The sequence below is a fragment of the Electrona antarctica genome (assembly GCF_951216825.1).
Source record: "Electrona antarctica genome assembly, chromosome: 11".
NCBI classification, from domain to species: Eukaryota; Metazoa; Chordata; class Actinopteri; order Myctophiformes; family Myctophidae; genus Electrona; species Electrona antarctica.
The window spans coordinates 23,258,388-23,285,500 of record NC_136792.1 but is presented as its reverse complement, the minus strand read 5'-3'; the positions used below and the strand labels follow the sequence as shown (position 1 = coordinate 23,285,500).

The 27,113-nt window shown below is 40.4% G+C and overlaps 1 protein-coding gene across 1 annotated transcript in view; it reads left to right on the top strand.

Moving 5' to 3' along the window:
* elna (elastin a) overlaps positions 1-27,113 on the top strand; it is a 122,095-nt gene that overhangs the window by 81,122 nt on the left and 13,860 nt on the right. The window contains exons 25-38 of the mRNA XM_079513757.1: positions 11,840-11,968; positions 12,089-12,145; positions 12,206-12,253; positions 12,954-12,986; positions 14,970-15,035; positions 15,194-15,313; positions 16,942-16,977; positions 20,020-20,031; positions 20,134-20,160; positions 20,598-20,612; positions 20,737-20,766; positions 20,985-21,011; positions 22,901-22,930; positions 23,237-23,287. Of these exons, the coding sequence (XP_079369883.1) occupies positions 11,840-11,968; positions 12,089-12,145; positions 12,206-12,253; positions 12,954-12,986; positions 14,970-15,035; positions 15,194-15,313; positions 16,942-16,977; positions 20,020-20,031; positions 20,134-20,160; positions 20,598-20,612; positions 20,737-20,766; positions 20,985-21,011; positions 22,901-22,930; positions 23,237-23,287 (681 nt within the window). The remainder of the gene's footprint in view (positions 1-11,839; positions 11,969-12,088; positions 12,146-12,205; positions 12,254-12,953; positions 12,987-14,969; positions 15,036-15,193; positions 15,314-16,941; positions 16,978-20,019; positions 20,032-20,133; positions 20,161-20,597; positions 20,613-20,736; positions 20,767-20,984; positions 21,012-22,900; positions 22,931-23,236; positions 23,288-27,113) is intronic.

Genomic DNA, 27,113 nt, shown 5'->3' with positions numbered 1-27,113 from the left:
TGGAGGAGTTTAAGACTGAAATAAACCAGAAAATACAGGATTCGACGGACCGGCTGGACGGAGCAGTGAAACGTGTCGGGGAAATGGAGGAAGGCCTTGCTAATATGGAAAGATGGGACATTGGTGTCAAGGACACTCTTCTTCAACTGCTATCCGACCAACAGGTACTACAAGATAAAGTTTATTTTATGGAAGGGTACTCCAGACGCGAAAACATAAGAATATACTCCATTCCTGAAGGGGCTGAACTGGCGGAGGAGGGGGGCTCCACAATCAAGTTTGTTGAAAATTTGATAAAGACTGAACTTGGGGACTTGGATTTGGGTCAAAACCAGAGCTTAGGAATTATGCGAGCCCACAGGGTCGGACCAAAGCCCCCCGCGACCGCCCCGCCACGCTCTATGGTGATTCGATTTCTTCAATTCACAGTGAAGGAGAGAGTCATCCACACCGCTTGGAAGAAAAAGCCTGGGCCGTGCATTAATGGAAAACGGGTGTATTTCGATCATGATTACGCAGACGAAGTGCAAAAAAAGAGAAAAGAATATGTTCCTGTTAAAAAAGCCCTACTACAGAAGAAGATACGATTTCAAACCCCGATGACCAGAATGAGGGTTGAATTGGACACTGGTGCCGTTGTTTACGACAGCGCACTACAAGCAGCGGAGGACTTGCGGAAGAGAGGAATCGACATCGGTGATATCGTCCCGGCCACCACCAAGAAGAAGAAGGGCATGACTGCGGAGGCGCTGACCCAACTTCTGCCTTGGGAGATAGTGGGACCCAGACGTGCGTCGCAAGGAGCTAAACAGCGCTTTCAACAACAGGTTCGAGAGAGGCTGAGTGAATACCGCAGGACGGACTCTGACGATACAGGAGAAGTTGGAGTCTTGGAGAAACGTCCTGATAAGAGGTGAACGACCTATCTCCGACCTCCTGGAGCACGGTGTGTGATACAGTTAATCATACAAATGATAAATATCCTTTGAATACGTTTAAAAAAGTAATGATTACGGGCTGATACTTGTACTGTGAACTGACGCCACTTCTTTTTTTTTTTTGCTTGTTCTATTAGCTAGAGAGGGGCCCCACCTAGTGGCCAGATCCCCTCATTACTTTAAAGACATACAGATGTCTTTTATTTCCCTAGGAAATTCTCTGTGTTTTTTTTGTTCTGTTTTATTGTCTTTTTGTTTTTGTTTTCTGCTGAGGTCCGGGCTGTTGTTGTTACAGGTACAATGTATGTTCTTTGAAATGCAGGTTTTTGTTGGAACCACAGGCTTGAGGTCTAGGTTACCTATTTGTTCAAAATCTAGATTACAGGGCTCGCTTGTTGGGGCTGTAGTATTACTCACACAGGGTTCAATGCAAAAAAAAATATGAATCTTCAACATTATAACTTATTATCCCTAAATGTAAATGGGTTAAATAGCCCCATTAAAAGGAGCAAAATGATATCAAAAATGAAGAAGGAGAAGATAAATATTGCTTTCTGGCAGGAAACACACCTGTCTGATGCAGAACACGAAAAATTAAAGAAAATGGGGTTTAGGAACACTTATTTCTCCTCATATAAAAACGGTAAAAAAAGAGGGGTTGCTATCCTGATTTCTAACTCGATTCAGTTTGAACTCATATCCAAAATAATTGATAAAGAGGGCAGATATGTTCTATTGAAGGGAAAGTTGGACCAAAAAGAAGTTACATTATTTAATGTCTATGCTCCCCCGGGCAGTACTATGTCTTTCTACAAAAAAATATTTGATTTGATCGCAGCTGAATCATATGGTACTTTGTTTTTTGGTGGTGACTTAAATGCTACGCTCCATGACTCGGACTCAACAAACAAAAAGAGAAAGAGAACCCCTACAGAAAAACGCATTAAAAAGGTATTAGCAGACTTGGGTTTAATTGATGTGTGGCGTGCCATGCATGGATCAGCCCCAGGGTACACTTTCTTTAGTGCAAGACATTCTGTTCATACAAGACTAGATTATATATTTGTGTTCAATGCAGACTTGCACAGGTTGAAGGAGTGCAGAGTGGGCCAGAGAGACCTTTCTGATCACTCAGGGGTATACTTGACTTTTCATTTAGATGGTAGAAGGAGAAAAACACTTTGGAGAATGAATACCAGCCTTTTAAATAATGCTGTATTTAGAGAAGAAATGGAATCAGACCTAACTGAATATTTACAGGATAATGACAGGGGAGACGTGGACCCAGGTATATTGTGGGATGCAGCTAAAGCGGTTCTCAGAGGGAAAATTATAGCCCGAACAGCTAGGATAAAAAAGGCAAAGGCTGAACATTTTTCGAAACTACAAGAACAACTGAGGGAGTTAGAACAAGCGCATGTTACAAACAAGGAACCTACAATAAAAAACCAAATAAAAAATATTAAACAAGAAATAGACAAAGTACTGAGTGAAGAAGTGGAAAAAAATCTAAGATTTATGAAGCAAAGATATTACGAGGCTGGCCCTAAGGCGTCGAGGCTTTTAGCCTGGAGGCTTAAAAAACAACAGGCCGAAAACACCATATATAAAATTAGAGACCCAGTTACAAATAAAATTACCAGTAATATGGATAGCATACAGAATGCATTTGAAACACATTTTAAATCACTATACTCCCAACCGGACAGGGCAGATAAACAAACAATTGTTGATTTTTTGGAATCACTAGACCTCCCCTCAATTGACACAATGATGAATAAAAAACTAATTTCACCAATAACACAAGAAGAAATAGATGAAGCCATTTCTAGCCTAAACTCCAATAAATCCCCTGGCACTGATGGATTTCCACCTGAGTGGTATAAGGCTATGAGGGAACACTTACTCCCCCTACTGCAGAAGTGTTTTAATTTCACGTTAAAGGAAAGTCATCTTCCACCATCATGGAATGAAGCCTTTATATCTGTTATCCCCAAGGAAGGAAAGGATAAAACGGAATGTGGGAATTATAGACCCATAAGTGTGTTAAACACAGATTATAAGCTATATACCTCAATTTTAACAAGGAGGATGGAGGAGGCAATGACATTTCTCATCGATGAGGACCAATCGGGTTTTTTGAAAACCAGGCAAACCCAAGATAATATAAGGAGGGCTTTACATGTTATTGAGCAGATTAATAATGAAAAATCCAGCGCTATCGTAATCAGTCTGGATGCTAGGGCTGCCTTCGACAGCGTGGATTGGGGCTTCCTCTACTTAGTAATGCACAGATTTGGTTTTTGTGAGGGTTTTATACAACGCATTCAGGCACTCTATTCTTCCCCTACAGCAAGGATAAAAATAAATGGTAGTCTTTCCGATCCCATAGCCCTGGAACGTGGATGCCGTCAGGGCTGCCCAAGCAGTCCGAGCCTCTTCAATCTTTTCATCGAGCCGCTGGCCCAAGCAATTAGAGAGGAAATAAGATTAAAGGGGATATCCATAGGTGGAGAAGAATATAAAATCGGGTTGTATGCTGATGATGTCCTTGTCACAATCATGGACCCAGGTTCGGGGCTACCTACACTGATGGAAATATTGGAAACATATGGTTCTTACTCAGGGTATGCCCTTAATGTAAATAAAACCCAGGTATTGACATTCAATTACAATCCTACACAAGAAAACATAACAAAATACAATTTTAATTGGTATTCATCTCATATTAAATATCTAGGTGTGAATTTGCCCAAGGACCTGTCGCAATTGTTTGACGTAAATTACAAAGGTGCAACGGAAAAAATGTATGATGATCTTGGCAGGTGGAGCGTGCTTCCTCTCGATTTAGGTGGCAGAATAAGAGCAGTCAAAATGGTAATTTTACCCAGATTACTATACCTTTTTTTGTCACTGCCAGTGGAAATACCTTTAAAACAATTCAGGGAATGGAATAAACATATCTCACGTTTTATTTGGGATAAAAAAAGGCCAAGGGTGAAATTTTCTACCTTACAACTGCCCCGAGAGAGAGGAGGCATGTCTCTCCCATCTTTAAGGGACTATTATCTAGCAGCTCAGCTAAGACCCTTGGTATATTGGTGTAACCGACCCTACATTGCAAAATGGAAAAGCATAGAGTTATCCCTGATGGATATACCAATACAGTCACTATTGGGTTGCACTGACAGAGAGAAAGGACTGTTTCAGACGAGGAGTCAGTGGGTAAATTTATCGTTCAAAATATGGCTGGAAGTTGTTAAACGCTTCCATCTTCAGAGGGAGGCAAAACTTTTAAGATGGCCAGCATATGACCCTGACTTCATACCAGCAGTATTAGACAATAGGTACAAACAATGGCACCACAATGGCATCACCTCTATATGTACTATGATAAGAAATGGAGATATTGATAGTTTTGAAAACTTAAAGCAGAAATATGGGTTGGCTAACCAGGACTTTTTTAGATACTTGCAGGTAAGGGATTATTTTGGTAAAAAGGTAAAAGGGTCTACTCCAGGTATTACAACAAGTCTAATCACTATATTTACAAATGCTTATGGCTCAGGAAGTAATAGGGGTCTTGTGAGTAAACTATATAATGGACTTATGTCGTTGAAAAAGGATTCTACAATGTATGTGAAAGAGAGATGGGAAAAAGAGATGGGCATTGATATAAGTGATGAAGTATGGATGAATACATGGAAAACGCAATCAACGACCACTAATTCCTTGATTTGGAGAGACTTTTGTTGGAAAAACCAGATTCGCTTCTTTATTACTCCAAAACAGAAGTCCAAACAGACTGGCAACCATATGGACTGTTGGAGAGAATGTGGAGATACAGTGGTTGATCATGCACATGTCTTTTGGTCTTGTCCTGTAATTCAACCATTTTGGAAGGAAGTGACAACACTTATCTCAAACATTATGGGTTTTGGAATAGATGATACATTCACATCTTTGTACCTAGGACAACTCCCAGATGGGCTAAATCAGGATGACTCCTACTTACTTAAGATTTTACTTGTAGCAAGCAAAAAAGCTATTACAAGAAATTGGTTACAAAAGAATTGTCCTACTGCTGACCTATTTATCAACATTGTGAAACAACTACATCTCCTAGAACAGATGACCTATTCTCTGAGACTGCAAAAAGAGCTGGGTGAAAGAAGATGGGAGAAATGGATAGAGTATTTAGCTGGGGGGGCGGATATGGAGTGAATATGGGCTGTGTCTTTTCGGTTGTCAATGAATCCAAGTCTGTAATATGTATTGTTGTTGCTTGTTGCTGTACATCCCGTGACCTCATTTGTTTGTTTGTTTGTTTGTTTGTTTTGTTTTTTATTATTATTCTGTTTCTTCTGTTGATGTTTTTGTTTTAATGTATGCCTTGTTTGTCTTTTGTGTCTCTTGCATATTCAAAAATTCAAAAATAAAGAGTTTAAAAAAAAAAAAAAGAATACCCATGTACCTGTCAGACTACTTCAATAGCTTAAAAGACACACGCAGGCATAACACCAGAAGGAGCCCCACTGATCTCACTGAACCCAGTTTTGGCACAAAAATGGGGTAAAATTTGTTCTACTGCTATGCCACCAGAATGTGGAATGCCCTACCGACAAAATTAAATTGTGACTCATTCCCTCTTTCAAAACTCTAAAAGAGCACCTACAGGTGGCTGCAATTTGTAACTGGCCCCTGTAAAAAGTCTAAGGCTGAGCTCACACCTTTCATGCAATTCTCTGTGCTCGTTGGGTGTTGTGTCATGGCCGCCCAGCGGCCCAATGCATTTCCAATGGAGGTCACATGGTTTGACCCAACATTGTGTTGTGTGAGGGGGAGGGGCGCAATTGCATGAAAGGTGTGAGCTCAGCCTAAGCCTTATCACCATTCTGGGTTAAGCATTCTTAACCCAGCATTCTTTTGTATACATCTGTGCCATCATGTCTTTTTTTTTATAGCAAACTGTTAATAAAGTAATAAAGTAACATCGGAACGGCAGTGGCTCAGGGCTAAAGTTGCCGGTTGGGAACCAGAAGGTTCCCAGTTCAATCCTGGGCTCCCCCTGAGTTTGTGTCTTCTGCATTTATAATTTTCTTGCTTTTACTTCTACCCAACTACATCTCAGAGGAAAATATGTTACTTTTACTCCACTACAATTATATGAAATCTTTAATTTCTAGTTACTTTTTTGATTATTATTACAAAACACACTTCAGCAGCCGTATATATATTTAGAACATTTGAAAATAGCAAATCTGGCTATTTTCTAAATAGTTTTATTCAATTTATACATTTAAAAACGTATAAATTGAACGTGAAGTAGGCCTACATTTTGATACCAATTCTTTTGTACTTTTACTCAAGTAAATGTTGAATTCTGGACTAGACTTTTACTTGTAACAGAGTATATCTACATCGTAGTATTGATACTTGTACTCAAGTGAAAAATGTGAATATTTTTTCCACCACTGGTAAAGGAAAATAACCTGGGAGTGCATTAACATGCTTACACCATGAACGCTTAACAAAGAAAAACTAGACTCCTGCAAAGCCACGCCATAAAAACAGAGGCTGTATTGATATTTTATAATATAAATATTATAAAATAATATTAATATAAACATAATATAATGTAAACATAGCAAACGAAAGATAATTGCCATGGTAACCAGCTTGGTAACCAGCTTCTAGTCCAACAGTTAATTATTCTTGTTATATTACAGGTACATGCAGTTTAATGTCATGAGCATTATTTAGAACAGTGTTGCAAAATGGTTAGTTGATTATGATCGCCACTTTGAAAGCATTTGTTTATAATCACACATTGTGTCACTCTGTGGCTTGGCAACAATTCTGTTCAATGTCACTGATGAAGTAGATTGCTTGGCAGAAGAATGATTATTTGTTATCAGTGTAATAAGTACATTATTGCACTTTTTGTTGCTCTGTGTAAAATGTTTTAAACCTTGGAAGTTGACATGGAAACCTTTTTATAAAAGCAATAAGCCATGTGAGGCTATGGTTTACAGTGATTTTATCAGAGCTAAGGGTTGCTGTTAGGCACTCTGTTCCATGTGGTGCCTAACAACACCCCTCATGAATCACTGTAAAACCACAGCCTTGCGTGGCTTATTGCTTTATTAGGGGCTATATCCCCAGAAAGTCTTTGAGCTGCCAGTGATTTCCCGCCATGCATTTCTATGGTAAAGACGTGTTGGGAGTGCTCGTCTTCCCAGCGACGAGCATTTCAGCACTCTTGACGTAGGCTACAGTGTTTTTTGGCAGAGCGCTCTTGGCATCTCAAGACGAAAAATAGTTCAACTTTTGTGAGAGGAGGTCTGCTCATCAATGCCATTTTCCTACACAGAGGGTTGGAGAAACATGCCCACAATCATTGAATGGATATCCCCAAAATGTGTAGTCTGTCACGAAAACAACGCACACGCACACACACACACAAACGAGAGCAAAACAATGACCGTAAATCGAGAGCTTTAATTACTCAGGTGTCTTTTCATCACAGCAGTGTTAGTTGTAGCAACGGTGCTGGTTTTAACAATGTTAACAAGTTGTAACATATTTCCAAGGTGTTGCCAGGAGACTACAAAGCTTGATCATGTCAATGGGAAAAAATTATTAGCTGTGAAAGAGGATGTCTGGTCTGAACCAAATCTGCTATCTGCACTGGTGATGTCAATTGTTGACACAGGTGCTGGGACTCATCCAAAAATAGAAGGTCAACCACACACTGCCAAAGAAATGGTCTGTCTGGGCTTTGTTCAGACCGCCGGAAAATATGATTTGTTCCTCAAATCCGATCTTTAGGTCATTCCTCACTGTTATTTGCAAGTACATTTTCAAGTGGTCAGATTGGATTTGTGTATTCAGACATCGCAGGACCATTCTGTGGTGGTTGTCGTCGTCACTCACAAACGTGTCTCATCGCCTTCAGGCAGAGGCTTTGTATTGAGCTATACTCTCCTAGAAGTGCTCACCTAATATGTTTTCACGGTTGTTGATACATCTTTTGAAATATGCAATGTGGGTTAATTGATTCACACACTTTACATGCTTATCTTGAATGGAGCAGGGCTAGGGGCAGGAGGAGCAGGCCTGGGAGCAGGAGGTGCAGGAGCAGGCCTGGGAGCAGGAGGTGCAGGAGCAGGCCTGGGAGGTGCCGGAGCTGCTGCTGCTGCCGCCAAAGCTGCTAAATACGGTATGCAGACAAACAGTCAAGTCATATTAAAGATCTGATTTGTACTGAACTGAACTGTCTGCCCAGCTAGCTAGTTAGTTAGCATTATTGTTGCTGTCAGGGAGAAACCTTGTAGGCCAATGTCCAAAACCATTTTCAGGAAATGGGGAAAAAGGAAGAACCTGTGTTCCAATTGTTATTATTTAGTCACAAGCTCTTGTTAATAGCCTATTGGTTAAATTCAATATTCACTGACAAATTTACCCACTTTTAACCTGGCCTCCCCATGTTAGGCATAAGTATGAATTACGGTATTCATTCATTAAAATAAAAATCACACCCGTGTGAAGTGAGGGGCACCCATATCATTGTCCATTCATTGTCAATGGGAATTTAATCTTTGTGTTAGGACAATACCCGATTTGCTCGTCTACATAATGACGTAAATTCTCCATTCATTTTCAATGGCATTTAATGTTTGTGTTAGGACAAGAATCTACACTATAGCTGAATATAGGAGGGGCTCAAAAAAGAAGCTTGTATGAATTTGCATTGAGGGTCATGTTTTCTCATGGTTATTGGCAGGTCTCGGACCCGGTGCTGGTGGCCAGACAGGGGTCGGTTACGGTGTTCCGGGCGCTGGTGGTGGAGCACTAGGTGGTGGAGGATTCTTAAGACCAGGAGGTACAGTAGAAGGTCCATTTAGGGCTGCCAGCCCATAGCCACCCCATGGCTGTCTGTGTGTGTATTGTGTATTTGTACTGTATGTCATGTTTCACCTATGTGTTGATGTATACAAATTGTGTATTTGTACTGTATGTAATGTTTTACTTATGTATATATTTGGACCCCCTCTAAAACGAGATGCTGCATCTCAAGGGGCCATTCTCTCAATACAATTCTGTCAACGGGCATAGCTGAACGGGTACAGAGTTTGCCTGCCTGGGAAACAGATGGTCCCATGCAGGTTCGAGCCCCGGCAATGTGTCCGAGGCATTAATCCCAGCCGTGTAGTGTAGTGTAGCGATATATTCACTTCACACCACCTGGTCCTCTGTCCTGGGTGTCCCTGAGCAAGACACTTGACAGCGTCACACTACAGAGTATAAATTAGGCTTCAGAAGCTCATCATAGCAGAGGGGAAAACAACATTTGCCACAACATATGTTTCTTATATTTCCAGGCGCTGGTACCTTCCAAATATGTTTAGTCTTCTTCTCCTCCTTCTCATTCTTTCTTCTCCTTCTTTTTCTTCTTCTGCTTCTTCTAGTGGGAACAGGAGCAGGTCTGGGAGGTCAAGGAGGACCAGGAGGATACGCTGCTGCCAAGGCTGCTAAATACGGTACCAGACGTAATCAATCCAATGCCTGATGTATGTAAACTAAAGCAACGTTGGTGTAAGTAAATTGGTAGCTTTGAGAACCAACCGTTCACGACGAATCACGAGCCATGTGGCCCATACCATGAATCATACTTAGTGTAGTCAATGGACTAAACATGCCAGACTGCTGGTATGGTCCTTTAGGATTACAAAACAAAGGTGCTGGACAAACAATGATCAACAGTAAAAAAATAATAAGTCTGCAACACTGGTCAGCTGCTCTTGTTTTATTGCTCAGTCAACATTTCGACCCTGCTGGATCATCTTCAGGAATTGAAGAAGATCTAGCAGTATCGATACATTAAAGATTATTACAGTACATACCTCCGATGGCAAAATGCATATCGCAGACAGAAAGGTAACATATTTTAATGCGGTTGGTTTTGTGCTACAGGAGCTGAATTACGGTATTCATTCATTAAAATTAAAATCACACCCGTGTGAAGTGAGGGGCACCCTTATCATTGTCCATTCATTGTCACTTTGTGTTAGGACAATACCCGATTTGCTCGTCTACATAATGACGTAAATTCTCCATTCATTTTCAATGGCATTTAATGTTTGTGTTAGGACAAGAATCTACACTATAGCTGAATATAGGAGGGGCTCAAAAAAGAAGCTTGAATGTATCTGTATTTTCATTGAGGGTCATATTTTCTCATGGTTTTTGGCAGGTCTCGGACCCGGTGCTGGTGGCCAGACAGGGGTCGGTTACGGTGTTCCGGGCGCTGGTGGTGGAGCACTAGGTGGTGGAGGATTCTTAAGACCAGGAGGTACAGTAGCAGGTCCATTTAGGGCTGCCAGTCCATAGCTGAATGAGTAGAGAGACTGAACGGGTAGAGAGGCTTTGTGTATATTGTGTAAGGTAACATATTTTAATGCGGTTGGTTTTGTGCTACAGGAGCTGGCGGAGCGGGTGGACTTCCTGGTAAGCATCGTCCTCGAGTACTACACATATTTTTACAAGTGTTAATATGTTACTTTTATATAACATATTTATTGACTAGAATCACAAATCAGATGAGTTTTGATGCTAATGTTTATGACACTGGCTTTTGTTTCAGCTGGTGGTGTTCTGCCTCAATATGGTGAGAATGTGATTCAAGTGATTCAAGACAGTGTCAGATATAATGTTGATGATGTTAATCTGTTGTCATACAGTCAGAGTTGTTATTTTTATAGTTGTTAAATACCTATGTCCACTAATACATTGTATTATTGTCATGTCCTCCTCGTAGGAGCAGGAGCAGGTCTAGGAGGTCAAGGGTCATTGGGAGGCGCATACGCAGCGGGATACGCCGCTGCCAAGGCTGCTAAATACGGTAACAGAATCTAAAATTTGAAATCAAACATTTAAACTGCATGTCCTATTTATTGACAGTGATGTGTTGTGCGCTTGTAGATCAGCTATGTTTGGTGAAGAGATGATGTAGGGAAAAACGAGCAGACCACATAGAGCCAAAGTACTTTTTGTTTGTGTTGTGCTACAGGAGCTGGTGGGGCGGGCAGACTTCCTGGTAAGCATCATCCTTGAGTACTACACTAGTAGTACTTTCATAATGTATTTAATGATTAGAAGTAGCCTACAAATGTGATTAGTTTTTGACACTAATGTTTGCATTGGCTTTTGTTTCAGCTGGTGTTCTGCCCCAATATGGTGAGTGAGAATGTGATTCAAGTATTCAAGATATATATAGTATCAGATATAATGTTGATTGTTGAATGTTGTTGTCATATAGTCAGAGTTATTTATATAGTTGTTATAGTAGCTACCCTGTCCCTAAGTGTCATTTGTAATATACCACACATAATGTTAACCTCGCCAAGCACTATAACTAGATCAAACGTGGTTGTTTATTCTTCTTCTTCTTCTTCTTCTTCTTCCTCCTCGTATAGGAGCAGGAGCAGGTCTGGGAGGTCAAGGGTCACTGGGAGGCGCAGCAGGATACGCTGCTGCCAAGGCTGCTAAATACGGTACCAGAAGTAAACAAACACATACACTGTATGAGTAAAGCAACACTGGTGTACTTAGGCTGTGTCAACGCTAGTCTCTACAGTGCTAATCGCAATAAATTGAGTCCACGGTTATGATTGACAACGTGTCTCTATTCTGGATACCCTACCGAGGTGACAAAACAGATGGTATGGAAGTAGCAAATCAAAGATTTAAACTGCATGATCTATTTATGGACTAAAATCAATAGGTTTACAAACAAGTGGGGAAGTACTAATCATTAGAACAATCGCTTAGAAAATAATGGATAGTTGCAGCCCAAGCAGTGAATTGATCCACAACACTGTTCAACTGACATGGAGCAGGTCAGGTAGCAGGAGGTGCAGGCCTAGGAGGTCAAGGAGCTCTGGGAGGAGCAGGAGGAGTTCCAGGTGGAGTACCAGGAGGAGTAGGAGGTGGAGGATACTCTGCTGCTGCCAAAGCTGCTAAATATGGTAATGAATATTATCTGACATTATGAATTCACATGTAAAGAAAGTGTTTGATGTAATTTCTTTGCTTTGCTTCAGTGGTATATTTATATCGATATTAACTACATGAATTCCTGTACACAGGAGTTGCAGGAGGAGCAGGAACGGGTGTGGGAGTGGGAGGAGCAGGAGGAGTATTAGGTGGAGCCGGAGTCGCTGGTCACTTGCCAGGAGGAGTGGGAGGAGCAGGAGGAGTATTAGGTGGAGCTGGAGTCGCTGGTCTCTTGCCAGGAGGAGTGGGAGCTGGAGGTAATACATCATGAAAGACAATCAAAGTGATGAACCTACATTCATGTAAAAATTCATTAATTCGTGCATTGCTTCGAAATTTGGAGCAGTGCATGAACCCTTTAAACCTTTTCATTTCATAGTATTTCATACTCATTCGGTCGGAAAATAATAAAAAATGTGTGATGTTTTCATTCAGAAATAACTATGTGAATGCCCTAGCCGTCCATGTTTTTCCCCATCCTGTCTAGGATATGATGTTAAAATCTGGCCTGATTCATAGCACAGTATAGCTTGATTCTATATTATCTGTTATATGAGGTGAACATTCAACTGAAAATTGCAGATCCACAATCTCACAATGAGCTTGTAGATCGGTGTGCAATACTGTTGCATGATGGAGCATAAAAACGTGAACCAGCACAGAAAATATGGTGATCCCACAGTAAAGGTGGTTGCACACCGGCCGCGTTTTTCGGAAAACCGATGGAGAAACGCCGCTAGAATTCGCATCCGATTTGCGCGTGTGGAGACCTTAAGAGTGAAAATGCTTGTCAAAATGGTGAAGCAAGATTGCTCTGGCTTTGCATTTTCAGCAAATACTCACAAGATTGGCTAGATGCTAAACATATCTTGTTTAGTCTGCAATCTTGTTTAGTTGTTTAGTCACAACTTCAATAAAAAAACAAAAATAAAATGTTTTGGGTTTGTTTCTTTGCAGGTTATCCAGGGGGTGTGAAACCACCGAAATATGGTAAGGAAAATAAGCTATCAATGCTTTGATAGATACAGCCAACAGCCATCATTGATTCCATCAAGTTTTATCACCATTTGATATAATAAGGTGCTATTAAGTGAATGCTGCTACTATTAAATACATGTTGTACTTGGCTCCAGAATGTTTTCATCCACTCTTACCTATTGTTGTAAAACCTGATTGATTCATTCATGGTAATCCTGGACACAACAAACTTCTGTAAATGGTAAATGGTGCATTTATATAGCGCCTTTATCCAAGGCGCTTTACAGAGATTGTGCATTACATTCACCCATTCATACACCGATGGCAGCGGAAACCATGCAAGGCACCAACTAGCACATCGGGAGCAATTAGGGGTTCAGTGTCTTGCTCAAGGACACTTCGACAGTAACTCTGGGGGAGCCCGGGTTCGAACTGGCAACCTTACGGTTACCATCCAGGCACTCTACCCCTGAGCCACCGCCGCCCCTGTGAATTGGACACAAAAACCTCTACTTGTGTAAAGGTGTTACAATTATTCACTTAGGGCAGGGGTTCTCAACCCGTGGGTCGCGACCCCTCGGGGGGTCGCCAAAATATTTTAGGGGGTCCCCAAATTATTTTCAAAAAAAATAAATTAAAAAGAATTAAAAATTAAATTTTATTTTCACGATTTCTCAAAAATAGCAGACCTACAAGCTCGTAGCGCGCCACTCGGTGGCGCGCTATGAGCTTGTAGATCTGCTATTTTTCAATAGCTAAATTATAACAATGCTTAAAACACCAAAAGGGGTTCCCGCCCAAAATGGTTTAAGGTTATTGTAGCAGTCAATTTATATTGGGGGTCGGGAGGGGGCGGGGCGGGGGTCCCGAGACATTGCCAAAGCATTTCCAGGGGTCCCCGGCCAAAAACGTTGAGAACCCCTGACTTAGGGTAGTGGTTCCCCAACCTTTTAGCTCATGACCCAAAAGAGAAATGTGAAGTCTTCCTGTGACCCAAACTAGTGAAAATTGGAACCACTGACTTAGGGCACTTGGGTGGCACAGTGGTAAAGTAGCCCACTTTGTTCTTTATTCTTGATTCATATGGATCCCCATTAGCTGCCACCGAAGTAGCAGCTACTCTTCCTGGGGTCCATGACAAACAATACATTATAACACAACACAATAAAAATAACACAACACAATGTGTACATGTAAAACATACATGCAAAAATACATTCATAATACAAATACATTCAAGACATTAAAAGTACAAAAAAAAGAACACTAAACAAGACAACCCCTTAAATTAAATTAAAATTGGGGTAATTGATTAGGTGTCTTTTAAGGAGCCTCTTAAAACTAGACTTACTGGGTGCTTCCGTGATTATAGTGGGTAATGTGTTCCATATTGTAATGGCCCTGAACATTACAGATCTGCAAACCACATTTGTTCTGGGTTTTTCTTTGACCATGTGATCACTAGTAGCCTGCCTGGTAGCATGACGACCTTTCACATACTGTATTTGTGAATACAGACAAACCGGTTGTTTACTATGACACATATTCCTAAAGAAACTCACTAAATTGCATGCCAACCTCTCCTCTACTCTGAGCCATGAGAGACTGGCAACTACCCTAGAGTCTGAGCTGGGGTATCCATGGGTGCATCCGGCTTTGTTGAGCGTCTATCTATCTATGGGAACACAATTGCCCCGTGTTCGGGGGAGGGAAGCCGCGCGGTGAGGGTAATATTTGTAACTGCATGTACTCCTGTACAGGCTGGGGTGGCACCTGTCAGTAGGAAGTGTTGGGTGGGAGGAGTAGGACGGAGGCTCTACTTCCTCCCGGTGAGGGCTCCTCACTGGCAGGTGTAGGATAGAACAGCATTGTAGGATAGAACAGCACACTAAACACACAGATGTGTGGGGAGGAATTAATTGGGGACAAAATTGTGGAGAAAATGGGGTAAAAAGCACAAAACAAACTGATATTAAAATGTTCCTTTTGTTGCAGGAGTGGCCCCAGGTGTAGGAGGTGCAGGAGTGGTCCCTGGAATAGGAACTGGAACTGGAATTGGAGGTAACCTAAAATGACAAAGTGACAGCTGTAAGCTGTCTTCTATGCTTTTCTCTTCATTTAACTCAGAGACCATGCAAATGTAACCTTTGTTATTTTCTTTCTAACAAAACACAAGTCACTTAAGTCCCCTTCAAAGAAGGTAAAATATGTTTCCTCAGTTGGTCCCGGCGGGGCGGGCATCACAGGCGTAGGACTGCCTGTGCCGGGAGCTACACCAGGTGCAGATCTGGGTGGTGGAGGACTAACGGGCACAGGGCTGCCCTCCGCTGAAAAACCAGGTAGGCTACAGTACACCTTAGTGTGTGGTTTCAATGACACTATTATGTAAAGTCCATGTCCACTGAGGCTTTTTTTTTCCCCAGCTGAAAACGCCAAAGCGCTTGTCTAAAAATGCTTCCAAACGCCAGAGTTGAAAATATTTCAGCTCAAGCTTTCAGGCAGCTTCAAGCAGACGAAAACGGCGCAACATAAATGCTCTGCGCTACGCCACACTGCTGGTATTCACACGGCAATTCAACTGCACTCAGGAAAGAAAACATCTTAGTGGACACGGCCCCTAAGAGACTATTTGGAAATCTTTTTTTTTAAATATATACAAATTTGTATTGATTTTATCAGACAAGAACATCAACAATAGACACAAGGCACAACACGAAAACAAACAAACACCAGAATATAATCCTTAATAAACATGCTTCATCATTAATTAGTTAATTAATTAATTAATTAACCTACAGTATCATGAGTACCACAATTCAAAGGCTGGACATACAGTACATGAGAGTCAAGATGACCCATGATGGGACCCCAGATGTACTCAAATTAATCATCAATGATACTAGTGATGCACCGAATATTCGGCCGCAGAAAATATTCGGCAGAAAATGGCTTCGGCCTATTCAGTTTCGGCCCGAATAGGCAGAAAATATATCACCGAATATAGTGTATGCAATTAATGCATTCAAAAGAGCTGAATAAATGTTTTATGGACCCATAATAGTGATTATTATTTAAGTGAAGTTTTGCCATAACCATTTATTTTGCCATAAATCAGGTAGCTTTAAGGTACGGCCATGACAGCAATGGTAGTAAAAAAGATATATAATATTAATTATATTCGGATATTCGGTATTCGGTTTTCGGCCAACTGTTTCCTATATTCGGTATTCGGCTTCGGCCAAGAATTTCCCTTTCGGTGTATCCCTAAATGATACAAATACAAACTCATTAAGCCATCTTGTGAAACAAGGAACGGTGGAAGTCTTCCACTCACACACTGTTAAAGTTATATTGTTTTTGTTATAAGTATACCAAGCATAAAGGTGGTTCCACACTCTAGTCAGCCTGTGGGTGACAGGCTGACTAGATGTCAGCCTGTCACCCACTAGACAGATGCGGAAAACGGATAAAACCATTTTATTTTATTTTTTTAATTTATCCCACGATTTTGCAACCAATTTCTTCACCCAGTGTCTTATCTAATGTAATCCTGGGCGCTACACTTCCTCTGCCAACCTGGGGGGGTATGGACTGGCCTCATGCTTCCTTCCAAGCTGCTTTATTCTCCTGACAGGGGAGAGTTTCCCCAGCCGGACGTAGCATGTGGCGGCGTGGAAGGAGCACGTTATTCTGACCAGTTCCTTTCTCCTCCATCAGGCGCCCCGGCTGGCCAGGAGAGGTAGTTTAGAGACCAGGATTACTGCATGTTTTTTGTGAGGGTTCCTACCCTAGGGGACACGGGGAGAACATGCAAACTCCACACAGAAAGGCCCTTTCGCCAACATGGGCACTGATGACGCAGAGGAGAGAACACGCCCCTTTTTTTCTTCATAAAACCATTTTCAGACAAAACCAGAAAGTGTGAACCATCTTGGAGATGTTGCATCACCTTTTTTTTCTTTTATAGGAAAAGAGCTACATCCTGAAATTACGCCTGCCCCAGGTACAGTGAAGTTAAAATACAGTAGCTTTTGACAAGACTTCCCATTTCACCACACAAAAACATTCAATTGACTTACTTTTTAAATGATAGATTGCCAAAGAACTGATTGCACCCCATATTGGGGTTATTTAAAAATACTTTTACACAAAGTAATTATATTGTTATGAAACACTGTTTTGTGACGTTGAAAAAGTTGTTTTGGCCCATTTATACTCTTGGGTTATCAGTATTTGTAGTTGCTTTTGTAGTATCCCCCAATTGTTGACATGCAGGGTAGCCTATGTTTCATGTACCGTAATTTCCGGACTATAAGCCGCACCTGAATATAAACCGCACCAGCTAAATTTAGGGAAAAAAATAAATGTGTACATACCCAAGCCGCACTGGACTATAAACCACAGGTGGCCATAGAGATAGATTTAGAAGGTCCCCTAGTGGCCGTTAGCTGTAAAAATCCATAGATTAGCCGCCTGCAGGGTTCAAAGCATGGGAAAAAAGTAGCGGCTTATAGTCCAGAAATTACGGTACTTATATAACATATCCTGCACATTTTCTGATGAAGGTTGTTGACTTTGGTCTATTTATGTTTTGAATCATGCCCCTTTGAAGGTCACTTGGTCAATATCTTCAAATTTAAATAAGTAATATGTCAGTTGTGACGTGATTTGTCCAATAATGATTCACAGAAGATTGAGTAGCAGACTTACGGTTTAGGAGATGTCCAAAATTGTGAAATGTATGGTTCAAACGTTGTAGGCCAATATGAAAGTTTATTGTTTCAGCGCCACCATCTGTCCAATAGGTATTCTGAGTAGTGGTTGAAATGTCCCAGAGCCATTTAAATACGACAGAGTTACGACATGTCAGTTCATGGGGCCAGTCCAATGGTGGCTCTTCTACATAGATTTCTATTGGCGAAGTGCTAGGCGAAGAGTGACAAGTCCTGGACTGGAAGTTGGCAGAATGCACTGGACTCTGGCAGCTTTAATGATCTTAAATTCCTTTATTTTAGATCATTTTTTAGTAATAGTACAACATAAACATTACAGAGACTTTAGTTGTCACTGTGCAATACTTTAAAACAGTTGTCATATTGCACACATGCCTAAAATTACTGATATTTGCGCCGCCCTCGTAATAATGCTAACCATCATGTAGTAGCATTACCCCCCACACTGCTGTCTGGCAATTGCAACCCAACCCATGGTTTGACCATTTGAGTGCATTGCACCAGCACTCTGCCCTCATTCCTATATTACCTTTACTTTTGTTTTACTGCGCCTGTGACCTAAAAGTGACCTAACTGTAATGCTACTGCTACCAGCAATTAAATTCCTTTAGCTTGTAGCCTATACCTCATGGCCCCGCCCCTGCTATTGGAAGTGCAGCAAAGGCTTTTACCTGTGCGTGTGTCTGTGTGTGTGTGTGTGAGTCTCCTGTCCTCTGTGTGGTTTTTTTCATGCAACGTACTGTATGATCAAATTGGAACCTGTTGTCTTTTGGCAGAAGTTGAACCCTCGCCTAATGCCACAACTGGCAAGGCCCCCGAGGTCCCACAGCCCAGTAAGGCTTGTTGTTTGCAACAAAGTGGAATTTGATTTAACTACTACTTGGTTTAAGAATTCTCATAATGTCATTCCTGTTATCTAGGACTGCCCAATCAAAGTTTATGAATAAAAACTCTCCCTATGAACCAGAAACCAGAGACGCATTGGAAAAAAAGACTTTTGGGGGGATAGGCGTGGGCAGCTATTCAATATTTCAGGGAGAGAAAAAAAAAGTGAATTAAAAATATTGTTATATTTGTGATAGGTTCAGAGCTGAATGTTAATGTGGAATATAAAAGTTAATTTGGATGTAAAGACACCGGTGTGCAAATTATCCCCTTATGCCTATGGCTGGGGAGGCCACCTTGTATAGGCCTATAACATTACAGAGAAAGGCTTGTTCTAGTTTCTAGCTCTGTGAGAGATCTGTTCATTGCTTACAAGATTTTGCAAGCTTCTTGCAATATTTATTTCACACCCCTAGACCACAGGAATAATATATGGTTTCTTGTATTATAATTTAATTTAGTTTAATATTAGCTTTAGTATTAGCTTTTTTATTTTTTTATTATTTTTTTTTACCTTTATTTCAGCATTTCATAACATCTGACCTTCTTTCATTCATTCATTTTCCTTGAAATGTTGTGAAATTCTGCCAAATTCTGCACGTTCATTCTTCAAATTCCTATGGAATGAATTATCAAATTCCTCATCAGATTGAGCTTTACGGACATCTACGTAAAGTACGTATACATGTCAGTTGTAGAGATACTCGGTACGATATGCAGTCAGCCACACCTCAACTGTCAGATGTCATGTTATGCTAAACTTTTACAATAGTTTCCTTGCGCACTACTTCATGTCTCTACTAACTGCTCGCTGTGCTTAATGCTCATCATGAATTAATTCATTAATAATAATTGATAATTGATTAATCCTCTCCACCCAACAAATAATGATGGTTTGATCTGATTCCTTCACACAAATTATTATTCATAATGTACTGTCCAATTCTTTCACTATCTTTTTCCCTGAGTAGCTGTAGTATTTCTTAAACTTCTATAGCAGGGGAGCTAATCATTTTTGCAAGTTGTAATGTCATCTCACTGAAACCATTGTTACAATGAAAGCGGCATAGAAACTTTATAGAAGTTTGATTTCAAGTACAGTTTTTATACAGCACGTGTATGCCCCTGCTATAGAATATGACCTATACAGTAGAATGTAGTTTTGTCTGTCTAATGTTTTCTCTTATCTATAATGTGTTATACAGGCAAGTAAAAATGTTTAGTTATTTTGTTGCAAAGTGTGTTATTGTCATTTGAATTTCCACATTCATAAATCTATAATATTGCTTTTATGTTTTTAACCACAGTTACATGCACTTGCAATGTGTAAAAATAACACAATATGTATCTTACGTGTATGTTCTGCTGTGGGACAAATCTAGCTAATTGTTCTTATTACTTTCCTTGTTGTACTCCTGTTGTATCAGCAAAACCAGGCTGTAAGTAAAATCTACTGTTATACGTATTATAATTGATTCATTAATTTGATTAGCATGACTCAACAAATTCTATCTTAATTGTATTACTGGTTGCTTTGACAGTTGGTGCCGGAGTTGTTCAGCCTAGTGGTGAGTACTACTACTACTACTTCTACTACTTCTACTACTACTACTGCTACTACTACTACTACTACTACTAAAACTACATGGCATAAAAAGTCAAGAAAAAGAGACACTGTAGGCCTACTGCAGTTTTAGAACTTAAGTACTGTGTGTGTGTGTGTGTGTGTGTGTGTGTGTGTGTGTGTGTGTGTGTGTGTGTGTGTGTGTGTGTGTGTGTGTGTGTGTGTGTGTGTGTGTGTGTGTGTGTGTGTGTGTGTGTGTGTGTGTGTGTGTGTGTGTGTGTGTGTGTGTGTGTAATTTAGTGGCCTCTAAGGGCATCTAGCGGGCTTTTACAATCTATTACGTTCTTCGATTGACTCCTTTAGACATAATACATATTATTTTGGACATGGTATGACATCTATTTACCATACATTGTTATCTGTGTTTGTTTGTTTTTACAGGTGGAACAAGTGTTGGTAAGCAGATGTACATTTGATTACGAATTTTCCCCATTCAACTTACAACATCATTTTGTGTTCAGTTCAGTTCAGTTACATTATGAAACACAAACTGATCACTTGCATGTGGTTTATATTATAGGTGGAGCTGGCGTTCCAGTACCCTCTGGTGGTAAGAGAGATGTTCATCTGGATAAGTGAATCATAATGTGATAATTGAATTGAAATCTCTCTCTCTCTCTCTCTCTCTCTCTCTCTCTCTCTCTCTCTCTCTCTCTCTCTCTCTCTCTCTCTCTATCTCTCTATCTCTCTCTCTCTCCCCCCCTCTCTCAGTCCATTTAATGCTGAAAGTTAAGTGATCAACTGTACAATTGTTTTGTTTCTTTCCAGTTGGTACAACAGGTCAAGGTCAACCTGGTAAGTGTTACTTCATTACTTAATTGTCTCCACCAGGCCGAAGGCATGGGGAGAGAGTATGTTTTGCACTCCGTCCGTGTGTGTGTGTGTGTGTCCGTCCGTCCGTCCGTCCGTCCTTCCGTCCGTCCGTTACCAGCTAATCTCCAAACTTTGCACACACACTCCCTGGATGCCAACGATGAACCTCTGCCCCGCATTTTCCAGAACGGCCTGTTATAGCGCCACCATGAGGCAGCTTTTCACATTTTTTACCTAAAACTGCACCGATCTGCGTGAAACGTTGCATGCTCACTCCCTAGAGGCCAAGGACAAACCTTTGACCTGCATTTTCCGCATCTGCCTTTTATAGCGCCACCAGGAGGCCGACTTTTGTAAAAAACATTTTTTGATATTACTCCTCCAGATTCTGTCCAAAAATCTCACAAATCGTTACACAGTATCTCTATGGTCATGTGCTCAAGTCGGATCTGTCCGATATTTCATATTCCATCCTAATTGGCTATAATTGGCTTTCACAGTTTGCAAGATTGCCCCGTTTTGAACAAAAGCCTCAAATCATGAACGCAGCATGCAATTTACGTGAAATCTTTCACACATTTTCTTACTAGGCTGAGGAATATATCCCACCCTTTTCACATTGGCCTGTTATAGCGCCACCAACAGGTTGATTTTTGCAAAACAAAATGCCTCAAATCATCCAATTGCCATCAAAGGCAAACATGTTTATATTACTCCTAAACATTTTGCCAAACATCTCACACAGTCCTATCCTCCTGGTGGAGACCTGTGCCCAGAAGGGCACTTTTTCTAGTTGTCTTCTCTTTTTTCTGTAGTCATCACAGTACAGGAGTACACTACAGTAGTAATAATAATTATAATAACAATAAACTTTATTTATAGAGCACCTTTCATGACAATAATGCAGCGTAAAGTGCTTTACAGAACAAATAAAGGAAAGATAAAACAGCATTAAAATCCAAGCAAAAATCAATAATAGCTTAATATAACATTACATAAACATAAATATGAAAAACATTAAAAACATTAACTAGCAGCAGGGAGATACAAACTCAGCCAAAAGCAAGGGTAACAAAGTGGGTCTTGAGCTCTGTTTTAAAATTGTCTACAGAGGCTGCCTGTCTAAGGTGCTGTGGAAGTTTATTCCAGGCTGTTGGCCCGTAGAAGCAGAAAGCTGGCTCACCGTATTTGTTAGACACCATTCCCTTAGGCACCTCGAGCAGTCCAGCAGTGGCGGACCTGAGGTGGCGGCCTGGGACATATTTAGGCAGGCCAGGCAGTCATGGAGGTAGGAGGGTGCAAGATTAAGGGCTTTATAAACAAGTAAAATTATTTTAAAATCAATTCTAAAAACAGCCAGTGCAGAGCGGCTAAAACTGGAGTGATATGTTCTAGATTAGAATAATCTGTAGTAGAATCGGCGACATTTAAAAACATGCACATTGACGCAGACCGTTATCCAATGAACATGTGACTGACATTTACAGTACATATTGTCACATACAAAAACAGAACAACCCAAATGATGATGGTGATTAAAATCAATGTGAAATCATTGAATTGACATGAGTTGAAAAGAAACTACATGTCCTGTCTTAGAGGCCTTCAGTGTAACATGCATACTTGTATTTTCTTCCAAAGTTTGTATAGTTTAACCATGAATGTGAAAGGTTTTTCATTTTGTCTTTTTCCATAATCTGGTTTGTAAAATTCTGAATCTGAACGTGTGTACATTTATCTCTTCAGTTTCATGACAAAACATCATTATTTCAAGAAACTAACCGGATGAATGTTTCAGAATGAAACACAATGTGTTCATTCAGCTGATACTTTTAACTTAATCTTCTTGTGATCTTCATTCACTCGTTTAGTTGGTACCGCTGTCGGGGTGCAACAGCCAGGTAAGAGTCATTTCACACACGCTCATCATGAAGCTCTTTTGAAATTTGTTCATAGGTGAAATGCATTAGCTGACCACATGGTGGTGACAAACGCAAATCTAGCAAATATGTATCACTACACCTTGTAAAACTGTAACCCTTGTTTTCTGTAGTAGTGTATACTTACATAAAAATTAGTACATCTACAAGCTCACAACACGTCACACGTGTCACAAGTCCCGCGCTGTGGGCTTGTAGATCTGCTGTTTTCAGTGGACATGGAACGCAATTACAAGTCAACCTAACACACAGCACTGCTGTTTTCAGGTGTGGGCGTTGGGACAGGGGGCAAACCACCTAAACCATACCTACCAGCAGGTAAGGATGTTTCATAATCTGCTGGGGGGGGTGAGGAGACCGGGGGAGCACTAGAATTTTCGACTTAAGTATAACCTACCGTACCTTACAAAAGCGTCTCTTTTCTAGATTATTACAATTTACACTAATTAGCAGATGCTCATAAGGATTTCCATTTGTTACTTAGAAACTGAACGATCAGATTAAATGACATGACCCTAGTCAACAAATAACTAAATACTCATGTAAAGTCTATTCCAAATGGCAGTTACCTAGTTACACGATTCTTACCAAGTAGTAAGAGAACGCACGTACGCACGCACGCACGCACGCACGCACGCACGCACACAAGCACGCATGCACGCACGCACGCACGCACACACAGACAACAACACATTTGCATGTCAATTTATACCACATAAATGTGTGGGTGAAGCGGTGAGATTTAGCTCCTTTTAGTAGCAGCAGAAGCTAGTGAATAAATAAGTGATTTTCACAATAAGCAAATAATTGACATGAGTATCTATAAATAAATATACAGTATTTACCCTAACAATGTGGGAGGTTGCTGAGCCATGAAAAACTGATTTAGTTAATCCCTCCAAAGTCATTGAATATGCTGCATACACTACAGCTGGCTTATGTCAAATGTCAAGCAGATGTCAGCAGAAAATGGCATCATTATTTTCTGGGGGAAGACCTACAGTGTACACCTCTAATTGGGTGCCCTCAGACTTTTGGTTTGAATGACTACCCTGATGTACTAATGTTGCATTAGAATTCAGGCAGAAAAAAAAGAAAACAGACAGATAGGTTAAAATAACGTTTTAATCATCTTATCTTCACCACAATTTGGTCTATTCTTTCTTTTTAGTTATTTCACTCATCCTCAAATACAGTACATACATGTTCAACATTATGACGTTACTGACTGCAAAACCATCTATCATTTCTGCACAAATCAATAGACGTACATACAGTAATGGCTTGCAGTTTCTATGTAATGCCCCAATTAAGGCACACTCTATGAATTATGATCACATGTTAGGAGATACATTTGCATAATGCTAACCTATAAGCATGTTTTCTGTGTGGTTTGAATCAATGAACACACACACACACACACACACACACACACACACACACACACACACACACACACTGACACACACACCTTAATCAATGTAATCGTTGGATGATCCTTTCTGATCTTAGAATGCACAACATATTCAAAGTTCATAGTTCATCCTTCTATAATCCCCTTGTGCATTCATGTGGGGACTGGACAAATTATTTAATGAAAAAACATGAATCCATAAAATATGCCTGGTTACCCCCCATGTTGTCTGAGATCAGTCTTGTAAGCCTGCAATTAACAGTCCCTTTCAGAGACAGCTTTTATTTTGAAGACCAACAACTCATTGGCCTAGAACCGGAAGTAAAATGAGCTAAGATATGTTAGCCGCTATCTTTTTATAAGTCACCCGAAACCTACAAAGCAACACTTTAGTAATATGAGCCGTGAACATCGCCGTTTTGATCAAAATCCGTTTCAAAATCTGGGAAAATAATCAGAGATAAAAGGGTTTTTAAATTTCAGTTTATATTGAGGTGAACTTTTTCACTGAGAGACCATTTCCTGTTTAGCCATCACCTAGCAACAGAGACACTGCTAGACAGTGGACTGGACAGCAAACTCACTGAATTAAAAAATAAATGGTGTCAAAGTCATCCATGGCAGTAAATTGGTTCCTAGGCTCCCTATTTTAGGCAAATCGTCTTAAAACAGCGTATCTACAAGCTTGGCTATTTTAACTCTTTCTTTATCGTGGGTTAAAGGTCAGCGGTCAGAGTTAAAATAAAATAACACTTTGTGGACAGTAGCTGGTCTGAGGTAGAGACATCTCACAGCTGTGAGATATTCTAGTTGCTGCACATGAGTAAAGATGTTTTAATCACTGCTTTTCTTTAACAAAGGTCACCTCCCTGATACGGCCCAGATACAGGGCTCTAATAGGACTCTGACATGGCCCTGACATGTCCTGACTTGGCCCTGACATGAGGCTCCGACATGATTACTCTTGGCTACTGACCTACTGACCTATCAGCATTCAGCATTTAATTTCAAACCAACACAAAAACACGACTAATCACCTAAGTCTAGATTGACTAAGACCAAACAGATCAATCAATCCATTATTTGACTGTGATAGGACAGGCCTATAGTCTGTACATAATGTTAACCTATTTTCCATTTAGGCCTGAGGCCGATTCTAAAAACAACTTCTAAATACTGACCTAAGTTTTCTGAAAAACTTCAAAAATGTATATAGCAGCATTATTGTTTTGACATTTTTGAATACTGTACATACTGTACAGAACCCCAAAATGGGTTCCCGGCCCGAAGGGGTAAAACACCAAAAGGGGTTCTCGCCCAATGGGTCCAACAGACAGTTCCTGGACGGTGTCGGCCGAATAGCTCATCTTGATATGATTCTGCTCTCTATTATTGTTCCTCATGACATTGACTTTTGACCTTCAGTTTAATCCCATGTACCATCACAGTAACGCATGTGTTGCAGAAACATAAATAATGCTGCACAGCGGCACAAAGGACACAAGGACACAACGTGTAAATCACGTCAGCCCAGAGGACATTGTGCACTTTAGCAGCATCTGGTGTAAAACCTGCTGTCGGTTAGACTGAAGTTTGACCCACAAGTACAGAACATTATGTTGGGAACATTCTATATAAATACATTGTTTCAGGTTACAGCCCATTGCACAGAATGCACACAGAGTCCAATGCCATTTTTTTTAATTGATCAATAATTTTTAACGCATCCGAAAATATGCAGGAATCGAACTGGGTTAATAATTAAAAAAAAGAAAATGCACCGGCTCACCATTGAAAGTAAGAGCTGAAATCCCAAGTCACAAAAGTAGTTGTACAAGATGTTAAAGTGTGTCTCTATGAAGTTTTGTTTGTTTATTTTGCAAGGAGAATGTGACATTGACAGTAATAACTAAAAACCTTCCAAGATAGCCTGTCCACTGAACTACTTGAACAGTTCTTCAAGCTATAAGTTAGTTATAGTTGAAATGAAATGAAATGAAATGATTACTATATTTACCCAGGGTATCTGGGCTAAGCTCAAGAACTTGTTTCCAGCCAGGCCCTGCTCATAGAACATTTCATCGTAGTGGTTCAATGCCTTGTTCAAGGGCACTTCAGCGGTGGTAATTTTAACATGTCGGACCGCTGATTCGAACTGGCGACCTTCCGGTATCAAGACCGCTCCGCAATCCGTTCGGCCACCGTTGCAGTTTATATAATCTATAACGATACTATACTTTTTGTCAATAGCGAAAATAGCCAGTAAATTATTATTTTTGCCAAATATTAGGCTATATATTTTTTGTTTTGTTCATGTATCTGTTCTGTTTTGCCTATTATGACATGACCAGAATAGGGATGAAAGGGTCAGATCGTCCACATGATGTTGGGGTTCTCAACGTTTTGGCTGGAGACCCCCGGAAATGCTTTGGCCATGTCTCGCGATCCCCACCCCCAATACAAATTGACCTCTACAATAATCTTAATAATAGAGAAAATACATCATACAGTAAATAAATACTGAAACTCTTAATTTCCATGTTCCAGCCATTCAGTTGCCAATAATAATAATACAAAAAAAATTGGGAGGGACCAAGCTATTCAAAAATAGCACTGCAAGCTTGTATATCTGCTATATTAAAAAATAAATCTTGAAAGAACTAGTGATTTAGATCCACTTGGATGCGAACTCGCTATTGGCTCCTCTCACTTTAACATTTTACATACACT